The 26,887-nt window shown below is 38.6% G+C and overlaps 1 protein-coding gene across 5 annotated transcripts in view; it reads right to left on the minus strand.

Annotated features, from left to right (window-relative positions):
• tmem131 (transmembrane protein 131) overlaps positions 1–26,887 on the minus strand; it is a 137,769-nt gene that overhangs the window by 64,610 nt on the left and 46,272 nt on the right. For 3 of the 5 annotated variants that reach the window (XM_069891888.1, XM_069891885.1, XM_069891889.1), the window contains exons 3-8: positions 23,973–24,041; positions 14,367–14,450; positions 13,715–13,838; positions 7,597–7,713; positions 6,854–6,976; positions 947–1,027 (exon numbers count right to left, since the gene is read on the minus strand). In XM_069891888.1, the coding sequence (XP_069747989.1) occupies positions 947–1,027; positions 6,854–6,976; positions 7,597–7,713; positions 13,715–13,838; positions 14,367–14,450; positions 23,973–24,041 (598 nt within the window). The remainder of the gene's footprint in view (positions 1–946; positions 1,028–6,853; positions 6,977–7,596; positions 7,714–13,714; positions 13,839–14,366; positions 14,451–23,972; positions 24,042–26,887) is intronic. The other 2 variants (XM_069891886.1, XM_069891887.1) reach the window with 2 other exon arrangements.

The raw sequence follows: 26,887 nt of genomic DNA on the forward strand, positions 1-26,887 counted from the left end.
CCAATTAGTGACCCTATCTGCTAAAGCACAGCAGTCAACTTGTTACGAATGGCTGACTCCCAGAACTTTGTTCCAATTTTTGCAAGTATATTCCCAAAATCGTTGCTTGGGTTTTACCCCATGGTATTCAAACATCAATACTCTTTTGCAAGATAGGTTTTGAAAATAAATGAATACAATTACCTTTTATTTATTTTTAAAAAAAAACACTATTGCTTTTGGCAAAGCATTTGGCCTCCAAATAGCACTCTCACCAAGATGATCCAAATGACAGCAATGATTCAAAAACTTTCTTGCCACCCCACATTGTTTTATCTGCTAAAATTAAGGCTCAAATATACCCAGATACAACCTTAAAACTCTTAAAAACCATATCACAATGAGGAAAATTCATCGACTCAAGATTGATGACCTTGATGAAGGGCTTAAGTCCGAAACGTTGGTGATGTATCTTTCTCTTTGCTACATAAAGAACACTGTTTGACCTGCTGAGTTTTTCCAGCATTGTGTTTTTATTTCAATCATGGTGTCTGCAGACTTTCTTGTTTTAATTCAAGACTGATAGCTGCCAGGATTCTGGAAAATTTCAAATTGCCTGAAAGCAGATCCTGAAACATAATGGCTCAATAACAGTATTCTGCAGCTGTATTGACAGCAAAATTGAGAGATTTTGGCATCATCATAAAACAGATACCAACTTCACATATTTACAAACCATTTTTAATGTAAATTCTGCTCAGCAAATATTCCATTTTTAAATTAGCACAGATAACTAATTTGCAAGTTCCCATCCCAAACCCTCCAAAAACATAGTAATCTGGCTGAATTAAATTACAAATGCAATTAAAAAGGAAAAGCAATAACAAAAGAAAAGAAAATAATGGCAATTCATATTTATCACTTTATTCCAAAGGGAGTGAAGATGTTCTGAACACAACAAACTCACCCATAATTTTCTGGGTCCTTCTGGTTGACCTGTTGGAAGTTCTAAATGTAGATCTCCTCCACTTGAATACATTTCAACCACCTGGTCAAATAAAAGCAGAATCTTAGCCACTAACATTAAACTTTTAGTCAAAACTTTGCTACAATTATGTCAATAGAAATCTGGACTGGGACCAAAACCGAGCATGTAGTCTCATTACTTTAGTCTTGCATTATATGGATTTTTTTTTATATAAAGTGCTCTACTCACTTTACACTGTCTGGCTCAGTACGACAATAATACCATGTACAAAACTTTAATTTTTTTTTTAAATTAAAAAAAAAAAATTTACAGCACGGTAGAGGCCTATTCTATTTAAACTCCAGCCATCCAATTACATCTAAATTAATCTATCATCAAGTTAAATTCTACTTGTCAGCAACAAACTGCACGCACGCCAGGCTCTCCAGTTCAACATTCCACCTTCGGCTGACAACCAGTGCAAATACTGTACTGATTAACAGTTAATAACCTGCAAAGCTGAAGATGGTGAATAATGCTGAAATATTTTCACCCTTGCAGTGTCTCTTCGACTTTCCTGAAGCATTTGAGTAATAAGATAACTACTGAACAAGATGCTAATCCTACTCTCTCTTCACCTAGCTCAGGTGGAAGTGGTTTATATTTATTAAGACCAGTTTGACACTCAAGTCAATGATCCCAACAGAAAATGCATCCTTTCTCTTAAAAACAAATTACAACTTGATTTCATGGAGTCCATTGTCAAAGTTGCACCATACATTTACTAACTGAAAATAACAGTGCTTTCCCAAAATAATGAGGTGTCAAAAATATTCAGTTACTCAAATTTTACTCAGCAGACACAATCTATTCATTTTGTCCACTTTGATCCATTCACATCGTTAATTTTTGTGATCAGAACGCAGCAGTAACAGAGTTGCAAAAACACGAGTTGAAACAAACTCCTGCCACCAACCATCTGTGGGGAAACTACTGGTAATGTGTCTCTTTCTCTTTGGCTTGGCTTCGCGGACGAAGATTTATGGAGGGGGTAAAAAGTCCACGTCAGCTGCAGGCTCGTTTGTGGCTGACAAGTCCGATGCGGGACAGGCAGACACGGTTGCAGCGGTTGCAGGGGAAAATTGGTGGGTTGGGGTTGGGTGTTGGGTTTTTCCTCCTTTGCCTTTTGTCAGTGAGGTGGGCTCTGCGGTCTTCTTCAAAGGAGGTTGCTGCCCGCCAAACTGTGAGGCGCCAAGATGCACGGTTTGAGGCGATATCAGCCCACTGGCGGTGGTCAATGTGGCAGGCACCAAGAGATTTCTTTAGGCAGTCCTTGTACCTTTTGAGGTACCTTTTGAGGTACTTGTGAGGTCAAGTTAAATGTCTACTTTACAAATTGGGTTGTATCTCAGGAAGAGACAGGAGTTAATCTAATATCACTGAAGGATCTTTTCAGGATTTAAAAAAAACTTTTTAAATTCAAGACCTACAACTTTTGAATATTGAACATCATTGAGATAAATATATTGTGAAATATGATGAAAGATTCGCAGCAAACCTAAGAGTTCAATATTTTTGAGCCAATAACATTTGTTTCTTTGAACGCAAAACTATAAAGCAGAAAATACTCTTCAGCAGATTTGCAGTGGATGTAAAGTTGATACAAACCAATCAACTCTTTTCCTTGGTGTGCCTGCATATTTTCAGCATAATGTTTCCAATGTTACCTCAGCCAAAGATGTTAAAATAGTGAAAGCACAAGTAGAATTAGAAATACAAAATTGGATCTAAATCTCACTTTTTTTTAAATAGTGCATTTAGAACATCTTTGCATAAACCTCTGGTTAGACCATATTTGGAATTTCATGTTCAGTTCTGGTTGCCTCATTATAGAAGGTGGAAGCTTTGGAGAAGCTGCAGAGGATATATACCAGGATGTTGTCTGGATTGGAGAAATCTTATGAGGCAAGGTTAACAGAGCTAGCGCTTTTCCCTTCAGAATGAAGGATGAGAGATGGCTTAATTGAGATGTACAGGATTATGAGGGGTACAGGGCTTCATTCTTAGCCCTCTGACCTTTACCCCTATGACTGTGTGGCTCACTACAACAATAACACCATCTACAAATTTACTGAAGATACCACGGTAGTGGGTTGTATAAAAGGGGACAATTGGTCAGCCTACAGGAGGGAGATTGAAAATGTGGCTGAATAGTGCACTAACAACCTCGCACTCAAATAGCACCAAAACCAAGGAGCTGATCGTAGACTTTAGGAAGGGTAAACCAGAGGTGTATGATGATCCAGTGATCATAAAATATCATGAAGAGGATAAACAAATTTAAATTCCTCAGAGTCACTATCTCAGAGAACTTTTCCTGGATGCCATTGTGAAGAAAGCACATCAGCGCCTCCATTTCCTCAGGAGACTGGAGGTTTGGTATGAATCGAAAAACTTGGCAAACCTCTCCAGAAAGTGTACTGAATGGCTGCATCATGGCTTGATATGGAGGCACCAATACCTCTGAGCGGAAAGCCCTACAAATGGTAGTGGACACAGTCCAGTACACAGGCAAAACTCTCTCCACCATCAAGAAAATCCAAATCCAATCATCAAGGATCCACACCAGAAAAAAGGTAGAGGTGTCACAAAACTCATACCACCAGGCTCAGGAACAGTTGCTACCCTTCCACTTATTTAAAGACTCTTACTTTGTATGTTATTTACTATTGAATATTTATTTCTGTATTTCAGTTGGTTTACATTTCTTTCTTTGCTTACATTCTCTCTTTTCTTGAGTACTAATTTGCACTACCAAATTCTGCCTGGCCCACAGGAAAAAGAATCTCAAGGTTTATGTGATGTTATGTATGTACTCTGACAATAAATCTGAACTTTGAACTTTAGATAGGGTCGACAGACTGCAACTTTTTCCCAGGTCAACAGTAGCAAATACCAAAGGACATCTGTGCAGGGTGACAGAAGGAAAGTTTATGAGAGACATCAGAGTGAGAATTTTTTAAAAATATACACAGAGGGTGCCGAGTGCATGGAACAGGTTGTCAGAGGAGGTGGTTGAGGTAGGTACAGTACTATTGTAATGTTTTAAAGAAATTGGACAGATACATGGACAGGATAGGTTAGAAGGACCTTTTGGTCAGCGTGGGCAAATTGGGCTGAAAGACCTAATGGGGATAAATTAGTCAAACAACAAAATGCAAGGAGGAATGAAAATGCTCCAAATAATTGAGAAATATCTGTCAAAAATCTTGATAGGATTCTCTCAAAGTAAACGATTTCAGACACTATTACATTTCTGCCAAGTGATGGAGGTTTATTCCCTTGAGATCATACCACAATTCAAGCAATCTCAATCTGCCAACATTCCTAGCCTTCTTGAATAACATTTACTTCCCTTTCTATATTTCAGTGAACTAATTAAAAAAACTTATATTTAAATTTAGACATACAGCACAGTAACAGGGCATTTTGGCGCACAAGTCCATGCCGCCCAATTACCCAACTGACCTACACCCCCCCCCCCCCCCTCACCATATGGTGGGAAGAAACTGGAGCTCCCAGGGATAATCCATGCAGACATGTGCAGAATGTACAAACTCCTTATAGACAGTGCGGGATTCGAACCCCAGTCCCAATCGCTGGCGCTGCTATGCCAACCGTGTATGAAATCTTTCCATTTTATAAGTAATGCCAATATCCCCAGAATAGACAGCTTATCCTCCAAAAACATTGCATTTATCTGTTAAAATCTTTGCAGTATCATAAATTTTAAGCTTTCCAAATTTTGTTCTGTTGAGCAGATTTCACTCATGAATTTGAAAATCCCAAGGTCCTCTAGCTACTGTGAAAAGTTCCAAAACATTTTTCTATAGTACCTAGATTTTATTCTTCACTCATTTCCATCCACTCCTGCCAGATTCGGACACTTGCCTTCACAGGATTAGGGTTAGGCTATTAAGTTATCAACTCATGCATCCTTGAGATTTGAGAGAAAACCAGAGAAATTTATGAAACTCAGGCAATCACTGGGAGAATGAGCAAACTTTGCAGATGGTTCTAGGAGGTAAACAATAAATCTTCAGATGCCAGGGTCCAATGCAATAGACAAAAGTACTGGAGAAAATCAGCAGGTCTCTCAGGTGACATTTTGGGCCTGAGCCCTACATCTAGAGAGCTGAAAATCAGGCAGATGCACTAATTAAAAGGTGAAGAGGGGCAGGAGAAGGAGCACATGCTAGCAGATAATAGGCAGATACAGAAGGGAGAGGAAATAAGGGAGCTCAGAGGTGACAGGGAAGAGGGCAGAGGGATGAGGAAAAGAAGCTGGGGAGGAGATTAATGAAAATTGAAGGTAGTCTAGTTGGAAACTGCCAAAACAGAATTCAAGAGTTCCAATTTATGATTGGCTTCAACTTGGCAGTACTCGAGGTTATAGATATGCATGTCAGTGTGACAACTGGGAGTAGAATTGAAGTTATTGGCCACTGCCTTGGATATTGCAGAAGAGAGTGAAGGTGCCCAATAAAGTGATCCCCCAATCTGCATCCAGTATCCTTGACGTAGAGGAGGCCGCAGAGGGAGTACCATATGCAGTAAGTGGCCCCTACTGATTTACAGGTGTAGTGTTGGCTCACTTAGAAGGAGTGCTTGGGTCCCCAAAGGGTGGTGAGAGGGTAGGTGACAGTACAAGAGTAGCATGTCCAAGAGTTGCATGTGTTTGGTGGCGAGATCCTTTGATAGGTGGCAGAATCTGTAGAGAATATGTTGGATGTGGAGGCTGGTGGGGTCTTGGGTAAAGATCAGGGGAACCTATCCTTGTGTCTGTTCTGGCGGGAGGGGTGCAAGGGGCCAGGGCAAGATGTGTAGAAAATAATGCAGATGTGAGTGAGAGCTGAGTTGATGGCAGTAGAAGGGTATTCATGTTTTCTGAAGGAGGAGGATATCTCAGATGCCCCGGAATGGAAAACCTCATACTGGGAACAGATTCAGCAGAGATGGAAGAATTGAGAGAAAGAAATAGAATCAGAAGAAGAGGTAGTGTGGAAAGAGTTGTAGCCAAGGCAACAGTGAGAGTCTGTGGATTTATGGACGATGTCAGTAAATTGTTCATCTCCCAAATAGAGACAGAGAGAGCAAGAAAGGGGAGCAAATTACAGGAGATGGACCAAGTAAACTGGAGATCATAGTGGAAGTTGGCATAGATGAAGTGGGGTACAGGAAGCAGCACTAATGTAGTCTTCAAAGTAATGGAGAAATTGTTGAGGAGCCTTGCCTGTGTAGGCTTGCAGCAATGGATTGCTCCACACACCCATTGAAAAGACAGCACCAAGAGTTAGAGTGAACCTAGATAACTGGTGATCTGATAGTGTAGCTCTATTAGTTGCACAAATGTGTCACTCTTGTTGCTATTGACTTCAATAATTTAGATTACTTTTAAAATTTTGCATAGTACATATTTCAATTACTTTAAACACAACCATTTATCACAATTTTAAATAGGAAGATTTTTTTCTACCTAGCTTCGTCTTTCAATTACTAACTTTTTGACTTTGATAAATCTTTTACTTGGAGTTTTGGGAATTAAAAAAATTAAATACCATGAAGGGTTATTTTAGGAATATTAAAATTAGATCCTTTGTCGATTCTTTTCCCATCAAGTCACCGCTTCAAACAAAAACTTGTGCTAAAATCTTTGATTATAAGATCAAATATGAAAATTAAATAGAGCAATGTTCCTACTGCATCAACAGTCTTCTCCATTTTGCTTTCTCCTCAAGAACCTAATAATGGCTGGTCTTCCATGTGAAGCAACTTCAAGAGTGGGTACCCAAGACTTCAGATCTGAATGTTAATACAATCATACACATTATTTCAGTAAAAACTTACCTGTAATGGTTCACTGTGTGGGTTGTGTATATTTATTAAAGGTGAAAAACTGCTATTTACAGGAACCCTTGCCCCTATAAATGGGCGCAAACGGTAAGGATTGGGTATTCCAACACCAAACACCTGTAATACAAGTTACAAAATGATGCAGTTTTTAAAAATGTTAGATAAAAAAATTTCAGACAAACCAACCAAAAAAATCAAGATATAGAAACTTAATTCACTGAGTAAATAGCTCAACCACACTATCGAAAAAATGAATGCAAAGTCAATTCTGCTGGTATGAAACAAAAATTGCTTCCTGGTTCAACCTGTAGAAGGACACACAATACCTGTTAAGCCTTTTACACAGGAGGTGCCAGAAGTTCATGACTGACATTGCCTAAAGGTCAAACTATTTTTTGCCATATCAAGATGACAGTCACATCGGGTTTGAATAGAAATGCGCAAGAAAGATTTGAAATGGTTGTAGATTCTAGAGTCAGTGTGTGGAGTTGATCGTTTTATGAAAAGCAAATGGTATGAAGGGCCATAGAAGGGAACCAGGAAAATTAAACATGAACCAGTGAGATCAGCAATCTGTAGCAGCAAATAATAATTACATAATAGATTAACTTGACCTAGAAATTAGCGTAGACAAGGATTGCAAGATGAAGCGTTCTAATGTTGACATTTAGTCAAATTCTTAAATTTTAATTAGTAATATAATTTGATTAATTTTATAGAATGCAAGATTCTCTTACCTGGTATGTAAATACTCCATGAAGTGATGTATTAATAAATAAAGTATTTTCTACATTTCCTACCACTCTGGCAAGAAACACAACATCAAAAGATGTGTTTCCACCTGGTGGGATTATCTGGGAACAAAGAAAAGTACAATATAAATTATCTGATATAGCTAAAGAAGATTTTGTTGATTCATAGAGCTGGACAGATAATCAATCAGTTTGGCACCAGGCAAAACTGTGGTAGCCAAAATGCAGTTATAATTAGAATTTGCCATTTTGCTTGAGGTCGCAGTATTGTGTTTCAAAGAAACCGTTCAAGCAGAAAAGAGTTTACAATCGGCTGCTAGTCTGAAGAGAAAAATACAATCTTGTACTCATGTTATTTCAAATATATCAGCATTGGTAAGACACCTTGAATAATGCCATCTCAGTCTTTACAGCCATGTTGTACAAAAATACTACAATCATATTTCTAAACTTTTAAGTGCAAATGTTTGTTAAGAGTCAAGTGGAAGAATAAAATTTCTGTCGCCAGTATAATCTGGAAATAAACACAAGGCTTCTCAAATTTTAAAATTATGGAGATGAAAATCAAGCAGTTTCCACAATTTAAAAAATAAATGCTGCAACATAAATCCAGTTATCTTTTTCCTCAAATTTTAAGTGATGAGGGACAAGCACTGCCCTGGAATCAATGAATTCCACAACTGATCTGCTAATATTTTTAATCACCTTGATATTATCCAGGTACTATCAAAATTTCAAAATACTCATCAACTACTTGAAGGATAAAAATTATTCTATTACAACGATAAATCCTGTAAAATTTTTGTCTCAAATTCTTGCATAGTAAAACATTAAGTTCCTCAATTCCAGTCAAAATATTACATAGCCACTGAAGAAAAACAAATCAAAAGGAAATTAGAAGTTATGAACAAGTACAGATCAAATTAATTATTGTGCAGATTTTAAAAAAATATTTACAACCATTTTTGATAGTATCACTCAGGACTATACAAGAATGTCACCAAAGATTATAAGCTCATGTTATGTAATAGAGCTTGAACCCATCACTCATCAAAATTGAACACAGCGTTACAAATGAGCCAAGTTTACTACCCAAGTATGGCAGATGGTTGTAATAATCTCCAGTGTTTCCAACATTACATAGTGAAAGATTGAATTCTATACATTCAAATGAATGCGGATATCCTGTTGTCCTATGCAGAGATCCATTTTGCAGTCTTCTGGACAGTAAACTAGTTTCCACTGATTTGAAATGAATTTCAGATAACTAGTTAATGCTATAAGCAAACCAAAAAAAACGACACTCCTGAGCAGTGTGTTTTTTGGATGGTTTAATTATTGGTTAGCAAACACTTCGGCCTGAATTTATGTGGAAAGCAATTTATTTCAAAGATTAATTTTGTTAAAAAGTGTTTATGGCACTGGCTACAATATTTGATCAGGTTAAAGATTTGTTTTATTGTCATGTAATAACAAAAAATGTAAAATATATGATATACTTCAACTTTTATCTGCTACAGTATCAGGCAAACTAATACCATTAGCATTACCTCGTGCCCCTAACAAAAGAGAGTCCCTCAGAGACACTGAATGCCCATGGATTCGCCTGCAGTGCTCCTATACTTTCTGCAGATGGACAGAATCCTGTTTAATCCATTGGCCATCTGAAGTCCAGTTCCAAACCTCAGGAAGTTTTCAGCGCCCGAGACCCTTTGGGAGCCCTTCTTGCCCTCAGCACCCTCTCGAATCCCAGTTCCAATATCTGGTTCCCATGAGTTAGTCTCTAGCAGCCTGTGTGGATCCTTCAACCTCTGGGCCCCTTGCTGATTAACTGCAGTGGTCCGCTTCCCTTTAGGGTCATCTCCCAGGCTTCTCCTTGTCCCGTTTCTTGTGCCCTGCACCAGTCTGCTGCTCCCTCAGAGTCTGCAACCCTCCATGGTTCGCTGTCCAGCACAGGCGCCACCATCTTGGATGCAAACCTCAGTGGTTACAGGATGTTTTAAAACAAAAACACTGTCGGTGTCTCGAACAGGCCTTTTAAAGCCTGTCCAGAGCTGCCAGCATCACAACCAGCTGTAGGACATTGCAGAGCAGCGCTGTCTCAGCTCCCAGCAGTCCAGGTTTATACCAGTGCCAACACTGTTGTTACCAGCAGCACCATCATTTTGTTTTGACCACGTAAAATATTACCAAAATGTACTTTTCCCAGATGTCACCACACCCCCTACCACTATCTGTCATAAAACAAACGTCTGCACAATTAAAACTTGAACATCTGTCCGCACTGATGGGACAGAAGTGGAGAGGGTTAAATCCTTCAAGTTCCTAGGAGTTAATAGAAGGCATCCCAAATCACCACTTCCTCTGAGGAAAAAAATGGCATGTTGTCAAATAGTCTATCAGACATCTACAGGTGGACTGTGAAAGGGAAAGGGACTAGTTGCATCATAGCCTGTGCAGCAAAACAGAAGGCTCCAGGAGGTCCATCACAGGAACCAACCTCTGATCCAGTGAATACATTTATTTGAGGCACTGGCTCAGGAAAGCAGCCAACATTATAAAGGGCCCCATCACCCTGTTCACAACCTCATCTCACTGCTACCAGTGGGCAGACTTAGGAACTGCTCTTACAACATAAAAGCATTGTCTTGCACATTTGCTAAGTCATATTTCTTTGTCATAGGATAACTGAATATTTACTATCTACCCTTTTATGAGTTTGTCTCTTAACTCAAGTATACTAATGTGTTTCCTCCCCCACCCTCCACAGCATCTGTTCAGCTGCAGCAAGAACTTTAGCGCATGTGTACAGTGTTTGACAATAAACTTATCATCATCTTTAATATATTTTCAAATAATTATGTCCTGCAATATTCACACTTGGAAATGACCATTCTACGATGCACAATCTTGTGTTCTTCACTAGAGTGGCTCAAAATAATCATTGTAGTGCGACATTCCTTGGCTCATAAGAGAGGGAACAAAACCTGACACACTGTGATATCACTGGAAACGGCAGAAATCCAAGTCTGAGGTGAGCATCAAAGCAGGTTTTGTAAGTTTACTGAGGAAATTCCAAAGCTTAGGGACTTATTAAATTCTGAAATACTTAAAAAAAATTAGTGAATCGTATATAGTGACAGCAGTAGGGGATTACAGATGTAGTTGGGTACATTAAGTAGAGGGAGTCCATGAACAGATCTTAAGGCAAAGATAAGATTGTTAAAATAAAGGAGATTTAACCAAAAACAAATTCAGGTCAATGTGCACGTGAAGATGATGACGAGTTTTGGTAGGTGATGAGTTCATTACAGATTGACACTTTATCCACAACTAGATGTGCCCTTTCAAACCTGTACTGGCCTGCACGACTTCATGAGTATGGACTGCTCCAAGTATCTTGTACACAGGCAGCCATTTAGTCAGTTCTCTGGAGAGCAATTCTGTTAGCCTTATTCCTCCTTGTATAGATTTCTACAGCCTTACAATGTATTCTATCACACAAAATTCTCAGATTCTTTCTGCAATTAATCCAAACAAAGGAATAATTTACATTAACTACTTAATTTACTGGCATATCTTTGGGATGTCAGTGGAAAACTATGAATATGCAATCTTCACATGGATATCAGTTATCATAACTGGGAACATAGAGTGGCAGAACAAACTCAGGTACAGTAAAACCCTTAGTATCGGACACCTATGGGGATTGGTAGATGCTAGCTAAGTGAATTTTCCAGTTGCTTGAGACTGCACGTTTCATGATTGGTGAACTAATCACTAGGAGGCGTCAATTTTAAACTTTCGTAATTTTTACCTACTGTATATGACGGCACATAGAACCACACCACCACCACCCCCCCTCCCCTTTTCCCCCCCAAAATCGTCTGCCCATCTTTGAGAACATCTACAGGGAACGCTGCCATTGGATAGCAGCAGCAATTATCAAGGATCCACACTATCTACCACATGCTCTGTTCTCGCTGCTACCATCAGGAAAGAGGTACAAGTGCCACAAGTCTCACACCACCAGGTTCAGGACCAGCTGCTACTCCTCCACCATCAGACTCCTCAACAACAAACTCAATCAGGGATTTGTTTAAGGACATTTAGTTTTGTACTTCATTGATTTTTTTTCCTCACTCTTTGTATTGCAGTTTGTTTACGTGTTCATTGCGTACACTTTTTTTGCACTAACAATAAATGGTCATTCTGTCACGTATGCAGGAAGAAGAATTTCAGGGTTGTATATGATGTATGTATCCTGTCAATAAATCTGAAATTTTCACATAGGAACTGGCATTATACGGCTGAAGAACGGTCTCTGACGTGAAATATTGAGTCTGTTTCTAGCCTGTTGAATATTTAATTTTTGGCTTTAAATTTCTAACATCTTCATTTTTTTCTACTTACAATCACATTTGCTAACTCCAAAAGCTGACCTAAAAGTATAAAAGGAGGTCTTGCTTCAGCTATATATATTAAATAATCTTTAATTAAGCCACAATTGGAATATTGCATGCAATTCTGGATGCCCCATAATAGGAAAAGTGTGGATGGATAGGCAAGTGCACAGAAGAGCGTTACGAGGACGTTGCCTGGATTAGAAGGGGTGAGCTACATGGGCTGAACGAAGCTAGATTGTTTTGTTTTGGAGTGGGGGCTGAGGGGTGACCCAATGAAGCAGAACGAGGCCATTTGGTCCATTATGTCTGTTCTGCCTTCCAAATCAATGCTGATTTATGTTTTCTCCCAACCCTATTCTCTTGCTTTCTCTCCATAACCTTTGACACTTTTATTAATCAAGAACCTATGAACCTCAACCTTAAATATATCCAGTGACAGCCTCCATTGCAGTCTGTGGCAACGAATTCCAAAGATTCATTACCCTCTGGCTAAAGAAATTTCTCATCTTTCTTCTGAGGCTGTTCCCTCTGACTCTAGAATCCCCACCTAGTGGAAACATCATATCCACTTTTATTTTATCCAGCCTTTTCAATATTTGGTAGGTTTCAATAAGAACACCCTTCCCACCCCCCACCCCATTCTTAACTTCACCAATAAGTACAGGCCAAACCCATCAAATGCTTCTCAAACATTAACCCTCTCACCCCCAGGATCATTCTTGCAAACCTCCTTCAGGACCCTCTCTAATGCTAGCATATCCTTCCTTGGATATGGATCTATAACTGCCCACAATACTCCAAATGTAGTCTGACCAATGTCTTATAAAGCCTGAGCATAGAGCAATACAGCACGGTCCCTGATATTGTGCCAATCCATATATCCCTTCCTAAAAAAATGTTCTAGAGCCTCCCTACCCCCATAACCCTCTATTTTTCTTTAATCCATGAGTCTAAGAGTCTCTTAAATACCCCCAATGTTTCAACTTCCATCAGCATCCCAGGCAAGACATTCCAGGCACTTACAACTGTGTAAAAAAAAAAAAAAGCCCTGATGCATCCTTGGTTTATATTCTAGCCCTCTTGAAATTAAAGCTAACATTGCATTTCACTTTTTTACTGTTGACTTAACCTGTTGGTTAACCTTTATGGAATCCTGCACTGGGATCAAGTGATAGGGAGACAGCCGAAATCAGGCTAAAAGCATCATACACTAAAGGACATGTGGTCAGGATGAGAAAGTTTAAGGGCACATATTTTACACAGGGAATGGCATGTGTCTAGCACAGCCTGCCAGGGGTAGTGGTGGAAGCAGATATAATAAGATTTAAAAGGCTTCTAGATTGAAGTATGAATGTGAAGGTGATGAAGTGATATCTATCAAGTGCACACAGCAAAAGTTGCAGTTTAAATTGGGAATCCTGTTCAGTACAAACCTTCATGTGCTGTACTGGTTTTCAACTATGTTAAAACAAACCTCTAATCAATTAATAATTAAGTGTTATTGTGCATTTATACTAAGATAAATGCAATGCAATTACCATTATTCTTTGCACATCCTTTCCACAATTCAAATCAGTTCTACTTAATGCTCATTACAAAGAATAGATTTCTACCCAAAGATTCTAGCTGCAGAGCATCACTCCCAATCATCCATAAACATCTTACAGCCCCTCCAATAATTCTAATTAAATTCTTACCCTATTTTGAAAAAATGACGCATGAAAATGTGACGTTGTTGCTGATATCGATACTAATATGATTGTTTCTTCTGTGCTGGGGTTGTGCAAGTATACTTTCTCCATTTTTGGCATTCCCACTGGCCTGTGAAAATATAAACCAACGGCATGACAATTTTGCATGATTGCGCAAGAACACAAATGGATGAAATCATGTTTGCTTGAGAGCTGATGTTTTAGTCAAGTCATTTAACATCTTTTTTGCACAAAAGGTAAAAATGCACGGAGTTCACCCTATCCTCCAGACTAACACCATCCCCCTCACAACTGTAATTTTGCAGATGCACAAGCCCACTTGTGCAGGGCATCTCAAGCCCAGGTTTGTGCAAGTGAGACATACCAAAGTCTCATGGGAACTGGGCTGAAGCAAGCATACTGCTGTTCTTCCCAAAACAGTTAACCAAGTTTTAACAGGAAGTGAGGCTGGGGTGAAGTCCTATTCCCCGTCAAAGTAGATGCGACTTTGAAATTCCTTTGCCATCTCAAATATAAAAATAATTTTAAAAAACAGAAAAGATCAAATGAATAGAGATTCTACACCAGAACATCACTCCTTATATTCAATATGGAAGGACAGATCCACTAGAACTGTGGAAGACCAGGATATTCTTGCCTGAGAGCAGTTGAACCGTGGCAGAATACTTTAGAACGACTAGGCAGAGCCCACTCAATTTGCTTCAAGAATATGCAAATAATTCTGCAAATGAAATGTACAACAGCAGAATATCTTATCAATGAAGAACTAATTCCAAATAATCAATATGTCATATTATACATTTTAAGATACTATGCTATTTGCTACAAATTCCACATCCAATCCTTTTTCTATTATGACTTTTACACTAGTCAAAAGCGAGTAATTTACTTCTTCAGAGGAAATAAACTTATCCAAGACACATCTACACATACAGTATATTATCAAAGGTAAGTGGAATTAGAAATAGACAAGCTCTTCAGACATCAGACATAAAACACCAATATCGTGAATGGTCCTATTTGGTTTCAATCATCTGACAATACATTAGTTCTCAGAAATTCAACATTTGGAATTTTAAGCCTCATTATCTTTCACAATTTAAACACATCATAAAGCAAATCAAAATGAACTCACTGAAAGTATGCAATATATTTTCACATAAACATTAGACTATTTGGAGGAGTCACGTGATGGAGTAGTGGCCGGACGGTGAACTCCAGCCCTCTCCAGAAAAGTCGGGAAAAACAAGAGAAAACACAAAGGCACAGAAATAAAAGTTACAGAAAAGTGAGTATAAAGGTGGAAAGAAGATGGCGACAAAAAAAGAAAAGTCGAAAGCAACGGTAAGAAGAGAGGAAGAGAAGACAAAGGAGGAAAAAGGTGAAGGCCTTACCTGTCCGAAGAGGCCCGCTGCGGAGAGAGAAACCCGCTCCCTCAGGTCGGTAAATAATGGACTACAAAAATGGCTCGCAGAGCCGAACAAAAGTGCGCAACCGCGCATGCGCGAAGTTTCGCGCATGCGCGATGCGAATGAAAAAAAACACACCGACGGGAGGTGGGACCAGCTGGGGAGTCGATCTCCACAGCCGGCAACGACAGCTGCAGAACACCTGCAGCAAGAAGAGACCACAGAAGACAATAGAAACAAGATAGAAGAGGAGGAAAGGGCAGCAAAGAAACAACAGATGGCCAACCCAGAGGAAGAAGAAGAGGAAGAGTATGGTGAAATAGAAGAAGAAAAGAGAGGCAAGGTAAAGGATATACTTGCTCTTATTAGAGGATACATGGAATCATTTAGAGAATGGCAAACACAGGAATTTAAGGATTTAAGAAAAAGAATAAACAACACAGAAGAGAAAATAAATAAAATGGAGATGACCTTAACAGAAATGGGAAAGAAAATGGACAAGATGGAAGAGCGGGCAGTAGCAGCAGAAATGGAGGTAGAAGACTTAAAAAAGAAATTGGAGGAATCTAATAAAAAAACTAAAGAGACACAAGAACTACTAGCTCAAAAAATAGATACAATGGAAAACCATAACAGAAGAAATAACATAAAGATAGTGGGCCTTAAGGAAGATGAAGAAGGCAAGAATATGAGGGAGTTTATAAAAGAGTGGATCCCTAAGACCCTAGGATGTCCAGAACTACAGCATGAAATGGAAATAGAAAGGGCACATAGAGTATTGGCCTCTAAACCACAACCACAACAAAAACCAAGATCTATTGTAGTAAAATTCCTAAGATATACTACAAGAGAAAAGGTACTGGAGAAGACAATGGAAAAAGTAAGAGAGGGCAACAAACCACTGGAGTATAAAGGACAAAAAATCTTCATTTATCCAGATATAAGTTTTGAACTCCTAAAGAAGAGAAAAGAGTTCAATACAGCAAAGGCGATTTTATGGAAGAAAGGGTATAAATTTATACTAAAGCATCCAGCGGTATTGAAAATATTTATTCCAGGACAACAAAACAGACTATTCGCGGATCCAGAAGAAGCACGAAAATTTGCAGAACAATTACAAAAATAGACTGAGGGAGGAAGACGGGTAATGAGAGTTAAAATGATCACGACTGATATGTATGTGGGTAAAGACAAAAATAGACTGAGGGATGAAGACGGGTAATGAGAGTAAAAATGATCACGATTGATATGTATGCAGGTAAAGAGGTATAAGAGTGAATAGAGACAATGAGCATACATGAATGTATCTGTACTTAGAGGAAAATATGGATAGTATAGACAAGAATTAATAAGGGAAGGTAATGGAATAGAGAGAATAAGGAGGGAATTAAAAGAGGGACCTTTGTGACATATGAAAAGTGAAATCTTTTCTGGGGGAGGCGGGGTGGGGGGAAATAGCGGTCACTGCAAAATCAGTTGACGCTTGCGAGTGGATTCGCAAATCCAAATGGAGAGGGGAGATGTGGTTGTCCGACAAGGGATAAAGGACAACTCAGGAGGTGAAGGGGAGATTGGGGATAAATAAGATAGAAATAGGAGAATAAGGAAAATGTTAGATGTTGTAGGAATGTTGTCTTATAAAGAGTTGAAAATAAGAAAACAGAAATGGAAAAGGAGGAAAGGTAATGATGGAAAAACGGAAAGAGAAGATAAACAAAATATAAAAGGGCTACGCTGAACTATATGTCTTTAAATATTAATGGAATACATAACCAAATTAAAAGGAAGAAACTACCAAATTTAAATGAATAAATGTATTCCATTAGAAAAAATAACATATTGGTTAAGAAATAACATTGAAATATTCGAACAAGTATAGGAGCCTTACATTAAATACAATAGCGAAAACCTACCGGGGACAAACATTACCTAAGTTGATGGAAGGAGAAGGAAAGAAAAGAATGGACTCAGTAGAATTTCTGGTGTAATTTGGTTGAATGACAACATTGTCTGACTGGCTTAATGCAACCTAGATTGTATACCTAAAATGGATGAGAGGGGGGGGTGGGGGGGTGGTTTGGGAGGAAAGGGGGGGGGGGGGGAGAAAAAGTCACTGTATATGTGTGAAAAGAAATAGTGTATATCATGGCTAATGTGATTTATGGTGTGAAAAATAAAAAAAATTTAAAAAAAAAAAAAAAAAAAAAAAAAAAAACATTAGACTATTTGAAAATAGTCCTTATCTGCAGCCCCAAATAGAAAGTTATATTTCACAGGATAATTTTTCACATTATCACATTTTTCTGCAAACTATAAATTGGAACACACTTTATTAGAATATTACAATTTCAGTATTTTTTATTATTTTATTTAAGCAACATATATAAGATCATAATAACAAAGAATAATAAATTACCACATTACAATGTTAACAAATGTATGCTGAAAACATTAAAAACTAAACAAACTAAAAAAAAACACCCTCTCTCCCCCCCTTAAACTTAATCTAATCCCATAACGAACATACATAATATGTATACATAATAACGAAAATATCATTACTACACGCTGACTAATTCGGATTGCATCAGATGACACTCAATGATCTCAAAAACATCAGTAGTATTATATAAACTGGAAGGCATTTGCCCAAGATTTCAAATTAACCACATACATGAAATTGAGAATTAAATAAAACCTTCAATAACACAGTTTATGTATTTTGCCCTCAGATTTGAGGATTTGTGTTTTATTTAAATACAGATGTACAGCTCAGTGACAGGCCCTTTCGGCCCACAAGCTGGTGGGCCGCACATTAATTCCATTGTAGAACAAGACTGATTTCCAAAATCAATACATCTCCCTCAAATACAATTCTGATATGCTGAGGCGAATAGTACACAATTCAGACTGTGCAACAACCAATCAATAATTTTAAAATTTGGCTTTGACATATATTCTAGGACTGGCATGGGCTATAATTCTTTAAGTCTGGGAAAAAAAATAACTTTTCCCTGTGTTTTATTCCACTTGGTTTAAAAAAAATAGGTGAGCAGTTTCATCGGGTGTCAACAGGATTTGAATGAAATAGCAAACTGTAGCAGTAGCTATGAGAAATGGGGTTTCAACGACCGTTTTTATTCAAAACCCGTGCGCACCCCTTTAAGGGCAGCGTGAGCTTTGCCCCCGCGTGGGCGGTGACGTCATCATGCTGGGCTGAAGCGCACACTCCGTTCAAACCACGAGGCAAGGAGGTCCCCCGACGGTGCCATCTTCTCGTGGCTGCCCCGCCGATGCGGCGGTACAGGCAAGGTCGGTTCGCCACGAGTATCTGAGCACATCCACCGCCACAAAATCCCATTTTGACATTTCATGCAGAAAAATTTACAAGTCTGTGTTGAACACCGTACCTAATGACATAAAGGTTTCCAGTGGCTACAAGACCTGGTTCTGCTATTTAATTATGTCCTTCACATGCATCACTCACGTTGAAATTCATTTTTACTACATTAGTCTCATTTTATATATCAACTTGCTCAGCTTCAAAAATAAAGAGATCAGACTGCTTTATATATGATCTTCATCGGTTTCTTTCATAGTCATTTGATTATGGATTTCATAAATGTGATATTGCAACATTGGGCAAGGCAAAGATGAGAGATGTGATGTTCCGCCGTGGTCACTAAACTTGAGGTTTACAATAAAATGTGTTGAGGCTAATTGAATTGGATTAAAAATGATTTTTCTAAAAGAATTTCCAAAAAGCACAATATAAAAGTGTCAAATACATTGAGAATATAATTAGAATTCTGTTATCAATGCAAGTTTAGATAACCTTTGACCTGGAATTTGTAATGATGAGGTTATCACATGGCTGAGAATGGGAGGGAAGAAGAGTCTGAGAACGAGGGGACAGATTGATTACACACTCAAGTGTTCATATCCCTGATTGTATGAGTAATTGCTTCAAATGACAATTTAAAGTACTGATCAGACCCAGCACAGTACAACACAACCTAAGCCAATAACCTTACTCCTTTAGCAGAACTGATCAAAACCAGTTACAGTCAAAGTCAGCCACATTTTAGCTACAAGGGGGAAAAACAATTCGCTATATAATTGATCAAGAAATGATAATTCATGCAAGTAATCCTTCAGATTCTAGATTATAATTTTTAACACTGGGACTCAAAATTTAATTTGGAATGTCATGTAATTTTTTTGACTAGGATTTAAAAGGATTGTTCTTTCCTGAACTCATTTGCCTAAAGTTAATTGCAGTGGAATGTGATAATTTAGACCTGATTTGCTGAATAACTGCTTTTTTAAATTCCAGCAAAACTTGGATTAACGACCCTTGAATCAATTATATTACTAAATAGATTTTGCTTTCAAGGAACAAGTCAAATGCCAAATTTAAGCTATTCCTTCTCGATATTGGCATTTTATAAAATACAATGACAACCCAATTCGCCCTTTTCAAATGCTCACAGAAATGTGGTGGGGCCAGTTTAGACTTTTGCTACCTCAGTGGCAACTAAACCAATACCAGCATGTGCTTCTTGAAAACTATTAATACTTTTTGCACGAACCACTGGGGTGATCGCCAGCATTTCTTAGAATTGGTGCTGAAATATGACACTCTTAAGATTGCAACAGAAATCTTATACAAATGTGAATTGAGTTTACTGGCCGACAGTAAGCAGGTGCAAGGAAAATTGCAGGGTTTACCAGATTACACCAGCAGGCCTTTAAATTCTTCATTATGAAAAAGATACCGAGGTATTTTGTGCAGCGCTGTCTCCGCTCCATCCTCAACATTCATTGGAATGACTTCATTACCAACATCGAAGTACTCGAGCTGGCAGAGTCCGCAAGCATCAAATCCATGCTGTTTAAGACCCAACTGCGCTGGGTGGGTCACGTCTCCAGAATGGAGGACCATCGCCTTCTCAAGATCGTGTTATATGGCGAGCTCTCCACTGGCCACCGTGACAGAGGTGCACCAAAGAAGAGGTACAAGGACTGCCTAAAGAAATCTCTTGGTGCCTGCCCCACTGACCACCGCCAGTGGGCTGATCTTGCCTCCAACCGTGCATCTTGGCGCCTCACAGTTCGGTGGGCAGCAACCTCCTTTGAAGAAGACCGCAGAGCCCACCTCACTGATAAAAGACAAAGGAGGAAAAACCCAACACCCAACCCCAACCCACCAATTTTCCCCTGCAGCCGCAGCAACCGTGTCTGCCTGTCCCGCATTGGACTTGTCAGCCACAAACGAGCCTGCAGCGGACGTGGACATATCCCTCCATAAATCTTCGTCCGCGAAGCCAAGCCAAAGAAAAAGAACAATGGAACAGACCACAATACATTGCATTGCACACAATTCGATTACATTCCTCCCAAAAAACTGCAGCAAAACCAGGAGATAAAACCATTCAACGTGTCAATAGTGTATTTGAATCCTTGTTTTGTGGGCAAGAATAATGCACTTAATTTTAAAAACAATTTGAGTAACACTATTATTTATGGCCATATGTGAACTAAGAAACGGTATTATTGGTGATATGAGTTTTATTCTAGGTTTTTAGAAACATGACCTCACAAGAGGGATTGGAAAAGAACATAAAAAATTAGGTTTATTTCTGCTTTCTAAATTTTTAAACCATTCAAAAGGAAATAAGTGGTTATATCAACACTTTACAAAAGTAGAACATTTTACAATGAAAATATGGACATAGTTGCAACTTATTACAGTAAAAATCCCCATTGTCCAGCACAAAATCAAACTGAAACTCAAACAACCGGCAAAAAAAAGAAATAATTAAAAGATAAATAAAAATTTAAATAAATTTAAAATTGTAAAAGTTCTCTGAAGCAACAGACAGCCCTTGGGAGCAAACAATCAGCCAGTGGAGCCAGGGTCATGCCCAGAAGCAGCAGTTCTTTTGAATAAAGTTTCAACAAAGCTGTGTTTGAATAAAATGGCGGCGCCCAGAATGAAGAGCCAGCCAGTGCTGCTCACCGCTGGGGTGGCTCTCCCAAAGTGTCTTCCTATCCCTACCTGGTAAGAGTCTTTATTAGTATATTATTAAGTACATTGGAATGGCTTTATTTGTAAACTTGGGGGAGTGGGTTAATTATGATTGTGTTATAACGGTTAGCACTCGCGACCAGGGTTCGAATTTAAAAGAAGGTGTGCCGAGGGCCTGAGCTGGGTTGCCAGTGCGAGGGGAGGGGTGTTTTTAATTAAGACAGCAGCAAGTTTAGTGCATCTCTGTTACAATGCCAGCGACTAGGCCTCGAATTTAAATATTGTAAGTTACAAGAATTAGTGGATTAAAGTGAACTTTACATAATTAAAGACTATAATACTGATTTTGTTTCAAATTACTTTACATATTCCACTGTCTTTTAAATAGCGTACTCTTAATGCAAGTGTATTACTTAGACATTGGAACAGTGAGTCTCGGGCAACCGGACAATTTGCATATCAGACATCCAGGTCCCCGAAGGTGCCACATAATGGAGATTTTACAGTATATAATTAGTAAATTTTTTTAACATAAAGATAATTGTTAGTATTTTTTTGCAGAAAAAAAAATACAACTGATGACCAGGGTTCTAATGAAAGCAGGAAGTTTCTAATCATACCGAAAACCTCTACTAGGGAAATGGATGTCATTGATATCAATCCCATTAATTCTTTGGAACGCATGATGTTACCATTTGTGTGTGGAGAACCTGCCAATAGGTATGCCTAGGTAGGGGCTTCCAGGGTTCTAAGACTTTGGCACAAAGGAATGGCAATACACATTTCAGTGGTGAGCAGGCTGGAGGGGAGGGAAGTCTGCAGATGGTGTTCCCTCTATCCACTTGATGACTTTGCTATTTTATGTGGTAAAAGTAATTTGTGAGTTGTAAAGCAGTTCTGATGAGTCACTGCAAAGCATCTTGAGCCATTCCATACAGCCAAAGATATGAATGGAATAAAGCACTCTGCTATCAATGAACATCCCTATTTTTGATACAATATCTAGAGGGACATGACAAGGATCAGCATTAGAGCATCAACTTTCTGAAATAGTGGATAATATTAAAGTAGCTGGTATTGTCAATCAAGTGGCTGCCATTGTAGATATTAAAGATGGTTGCCAAAAATTACAGTAGGATCTTAATCAGTTGAGCATGCAAATAGTTGGTGGATTTTAATACAGAGAAAAGTGATCTGTTGTATTTTAATAATAATAATAATAACAATTACAGCACGGAAACAGGCCATTAGGCCCTTCTAGTCCGCACCGAACCAAACACCCCTTTCTAATCCCACCTCCCTGCACAATGCCCATAACCCTCCATCTTCCTCTCATCCATATACCTGTCCAACCTTTTCTTAAATAATACAATTGACTCCGCCGCCACTATTTCTCCCGGAAGATCATTCCACACAGCTACCACTCTCTGAGTAAAGAAGTTCCCCCTCATGTTACCTCTAAACCTCTGCCCCTTAATTCTTAACTCATGTCCTCTTGTTTTAATCTTTCCTCCTCTTAACGGAAATAGTCTATCCACATCCACTCTGTCTATCCCTTTCATAATCTTAAATACTTCTATCAAATCCCCTCTCAACCTTCTACGCTCCAAAGAATAAAGACCCAATCTGTCCAATCTCTCCCCATACTCCAGATGATTTTTGGAAGTCTAACATGGTTAGGCTTGCACAGTGAATGGTAGGGATCTTGGCAGCATTGTAGAGCAGAGATCTCGGAGTGCAGGTACACAGTACTTTGAAAGTGGCATCACAGGTACATAGGGCAGTCAAAAGCTCGTTCAGCACAATGGCCTCATTAGTCAGAGTATTGAATGTCGAAGTTGGGAGGTCATGTTACAGTTATACAAGACGTTGGTGAAGCCTCATTTGGAACAGAGTTTGTGTCACAGTGATACATGTTGTCAAGCTGGAGAGGGTGCAGAGAAGATTTAGAAGAACGTTACCAAGACATGCAGGCCTAAGATATAGGAAGAGATTCAACAGGCTCAAGGCAAACATCAAAATGATAGGTCATTCAACTTGAGCAAAGCTCTGGAAACGCACATATTTGAGGAATCAATTCAACTGCAGTTCAATACGACTAAAAAGCTCTGCAAATTGAGAATGATTGTAATGTTAAAATATCTGCTTCTAAATATTTTGAATCTGACCTCTAATGGAAACAACTTTTGCCTCATTAACCATAATCACTGAGAAGCTCTGCATCCTTGTATTACGGACTTCTATCAAGTCATGAAAGGGTACATTTTCCCCAACAATGTAATCATTACTTTCCTTGCTTCAAACCTATTGATTCTTTTAATTTTAAAAACAAGTTTTCAATCCAATTATTTTTAAATTTTATTTACAATATGGTTGAAGCCAATTCCAGCCATTGAGATCTGTGCAGCCCAATTAACCTATAACCCCATATGTTTTGGAGGGTGGGAGGAAACTGGAGCACCTGGGAAAACCTATACAGGGAGAACCTTCCTTACATATGGTGCCGGATTTGAATCCAGATGTCTGGCGATGCAATATCATCCCGTTAACTGCTTTGCTAACCATGTTGACAATGTTTAAATTTCAAATATTGATAGAATCCGCAGCTCTAAATAGAATCAAATTGGTTCAACATACAAAACCAATGCATCTTTGGTCAAGTACTAAAGATGAAATTGGCATTTTTTTTCTAAAAGAAAGTAAATTCAGCAATTAGCATTTCAAACAAATCAAATTTACCAAACGTCATCCATGCCCTATCTTGAAAACAAAATGGTGAATAATAGAACCAAGTTAAACTTACTGTTCGTGGAAATCCAACATTGGTGGTTCAAACCGGATAGGTCTACAATTGCGCCGATGAATGGAGGCTCTGCAAAAGAGATAAAGCTTCTGTAGTGGTAACATGGGAACATACTCATCTCCACCTGTCCTGAAAATATTGCATACATTTTCCAACTTTAGTTTGTTTTGTGACATACAAACAGAACCCATCTTACAGATATTGTTGCAGAATCTAACACTTTCAACTGCTGAGGCTTGTAAAGTGACAGGAACTCCAACAGTGTTCTCCATCCTGGCCATAATTCATGTTGCGAATGATCATTCGTCTTCTCAATGTGCCTCACAACTCCAGGGGTAGAGGATGTGCCTGTTGAGAGTTTCCATGTTCTTCCAACGACCATAGGGGCTTCTGACAAGACAGTCCAATTTCCTCCCACATCCCAATGTTATTCTAGTAGAATAATTGACTATCATAAATTACCCTTTTATGTAGATAAACTGCAAAAGGAACTCCTCGGACTGTAAGACCTTGCCGAGGATAGAGAAGTCAGCGGAAAAGATTGTTGGGGTCTCTCTTCCTACCATGATGGACATCCACAAAACACGATGCAGGCAAAAGGCAATAAACATTGTGAAGGACTCCACGCATCTTTCATGTAAACTGTTCTGCCATCTGGTAGGAAGTGCTGCAGCACTCAGGCCCTAACATCCAGATTGGGCAACATTTCCACACCCCCCCCACCCCCCTCCAACCATCAGCCTTCTGAATTCCCAGAACATTTGTGGATAGGGTACCGTGGACTGTTACTGTATACATCTTAGCATTTTAATATATTTAACTTCTATTCTAACTTGTATTTTTGTAAATATGCTCTGTGGTCCTGGAGAAATGCCATCTCGTCTTTACCTTGCGAGCATGGTATGAACGATAAATAAAGGTGACTTGACTTGAAATAAGGAAGGGGAATAGGGACTGATGGGCCTGCTCTGTTATAAGCCAGCATTATTAATGGGCTGAGTAGCCTCCTCCTAAGTTAGAATACATACAGGTATAAATAATCATTTAGAAATGAAGCCCTCCAACAGAAATGCACTTGCATTTCACATCCAGAGGCGCATTACTGGTGGAAAAACAAAAATAGCTTTAAAAAAATATTAAGTCACGTGATGGGAGAGCTAGAAGAAAAACAGAAACTGAAGAGGAAGAGCACTCACAGAATACAGCAGCTACTATGAAGGTTAGACAAAAGGAGATGAGATGATTGAGCTGAAAGTGGAGAATATTGTACACATTTAGGTTAAGCGAGGTCAGGGGGTTGGAAACAGACAAGAATCTTTTTTTGAAGTTACAGAGCCACCATTGATAAACTGGGCTAGTTTATAAATGACTCTTAATCAATTTTTTGAATGGTGAAGCTTCACTCCAACAGAATACATAACTAAAACCCAATTCTGAATTTTGAGCTGACAGAATAAACCAAGGGACCTCTCAGTAGTATTACAGCAAATCTAATGAATAGAAGAGATGGTGGCATATTTATTTCCATTACTGAGCACCAGCGGCCCACCACTAACCCTTTCCATCCAATAATTAAACATTGAAACTTCCCACTTTAAAAGTTTTGTGTTTAAACACATCTTTTTAAATCAACTGAACCATTATGCACTCACCCTATTCCAAGAACTAGTCATTAATAACAGCTTAAGCTAAACAATACATTTTTATATACAACTAAAATACAAATTTATTAACAAAAGCGGACAAAACTGGCTATGGTAGCATTGATTTTGTTTTACTCAATTGGTACAAAACTAAATTCAAGTTATAAATATAAATCTGGGGAATGAAAGAGAGTTTATAGAGAGCATTAAATATCACTGCAAATGTGGCTCATTATTCTACAATAAAAGGCACGTATTATGATGACCAGGGATGAGGCATCTAACCCATGTTGAAAAGTCAAATCTATTGGAAACATGACAGTCTGAGCTGAACAGGCTGCTCAAGAGTTAGTACATGAAAGAGAATGACTAGGAGAACTGTTGTGGCAGATACCATCAAACAAATGAGGGAGAATGATGCAATTTAAAAGTACAATTGAATATCAAGGGTCCCACATTTTGTAAATGTTGATACTGGGATTTAAAAAAATAGCCTTACTCAGACCAGAGTCATTCTACAAACAGAAATAGCAACACAAACATATATTCAGTTCCATTAAAAGACAAAAGGAGTAAACACTCTACAAATTATAATGCAAAAATATGGGAACAACAGCAATTCCATACACTGCAAATAATATTGAGACAGATCGAGTTTATTAACATTGTTTGATGAATAAAGTAATTAGCATTGATTGATTTATTTTAATGAACTAACAAGTGTTAGGTCTGCTTTGTTCATGAATGAGTGAGACAAACACCAGACTGAGTCGAAATCAGGGTTCTTTGTTCTTTATTACCGGATTGTAACACTTGCGACTAACGAAGTTAGCCGGAGAATGCATTCTGCCGTTATCAGCAAAATGGTGATTCTTTATACCCTTGGATACATGCTTAGAACATCATCATATCATTACTTGTCCAATGACTAAAACTGTTGCTATCCTTTCCCTGCTAGCTTCCTGCCTCTCAATCCATCAATGTCTCTCTTAAACTGTTGCTATCCTTTCCCTGCTAGCTTCCTGCCTCTCAATCCATCAATGTCTCTCTTATCTTGTAAGTACAAGGATGCATTCTGTTACTCCTTAGTACTGGGTGACTCCTTCTCCGGTCCCATCTCATGATGTTTTACCTAACAGGAGTACAAGGACACCTCCCCTTCTTGTTACTGCCCTGTACAGGGTAACTCCCTACACATTCCCATCTCATGATGTTTTACCTTACACAAGGCACATCAAGCATGCTTGTTAAATAAATAGGAACAACAGTGGT

Source organism: Narcine bancroftii, chromosome 7, assembly GCF_036971445.1.
Source record: "Narcine bancroftii isolate sNarBan1 chromosome 7, sNarBan1.hap1, whole genome shotgun sequence".
Lineage (NCBI taxonomy): Eukaryota > Metazoa > Chordata > Chondrichthyes > Torpediniformes > Narcinidae > Narcine > Narcine bancroftii.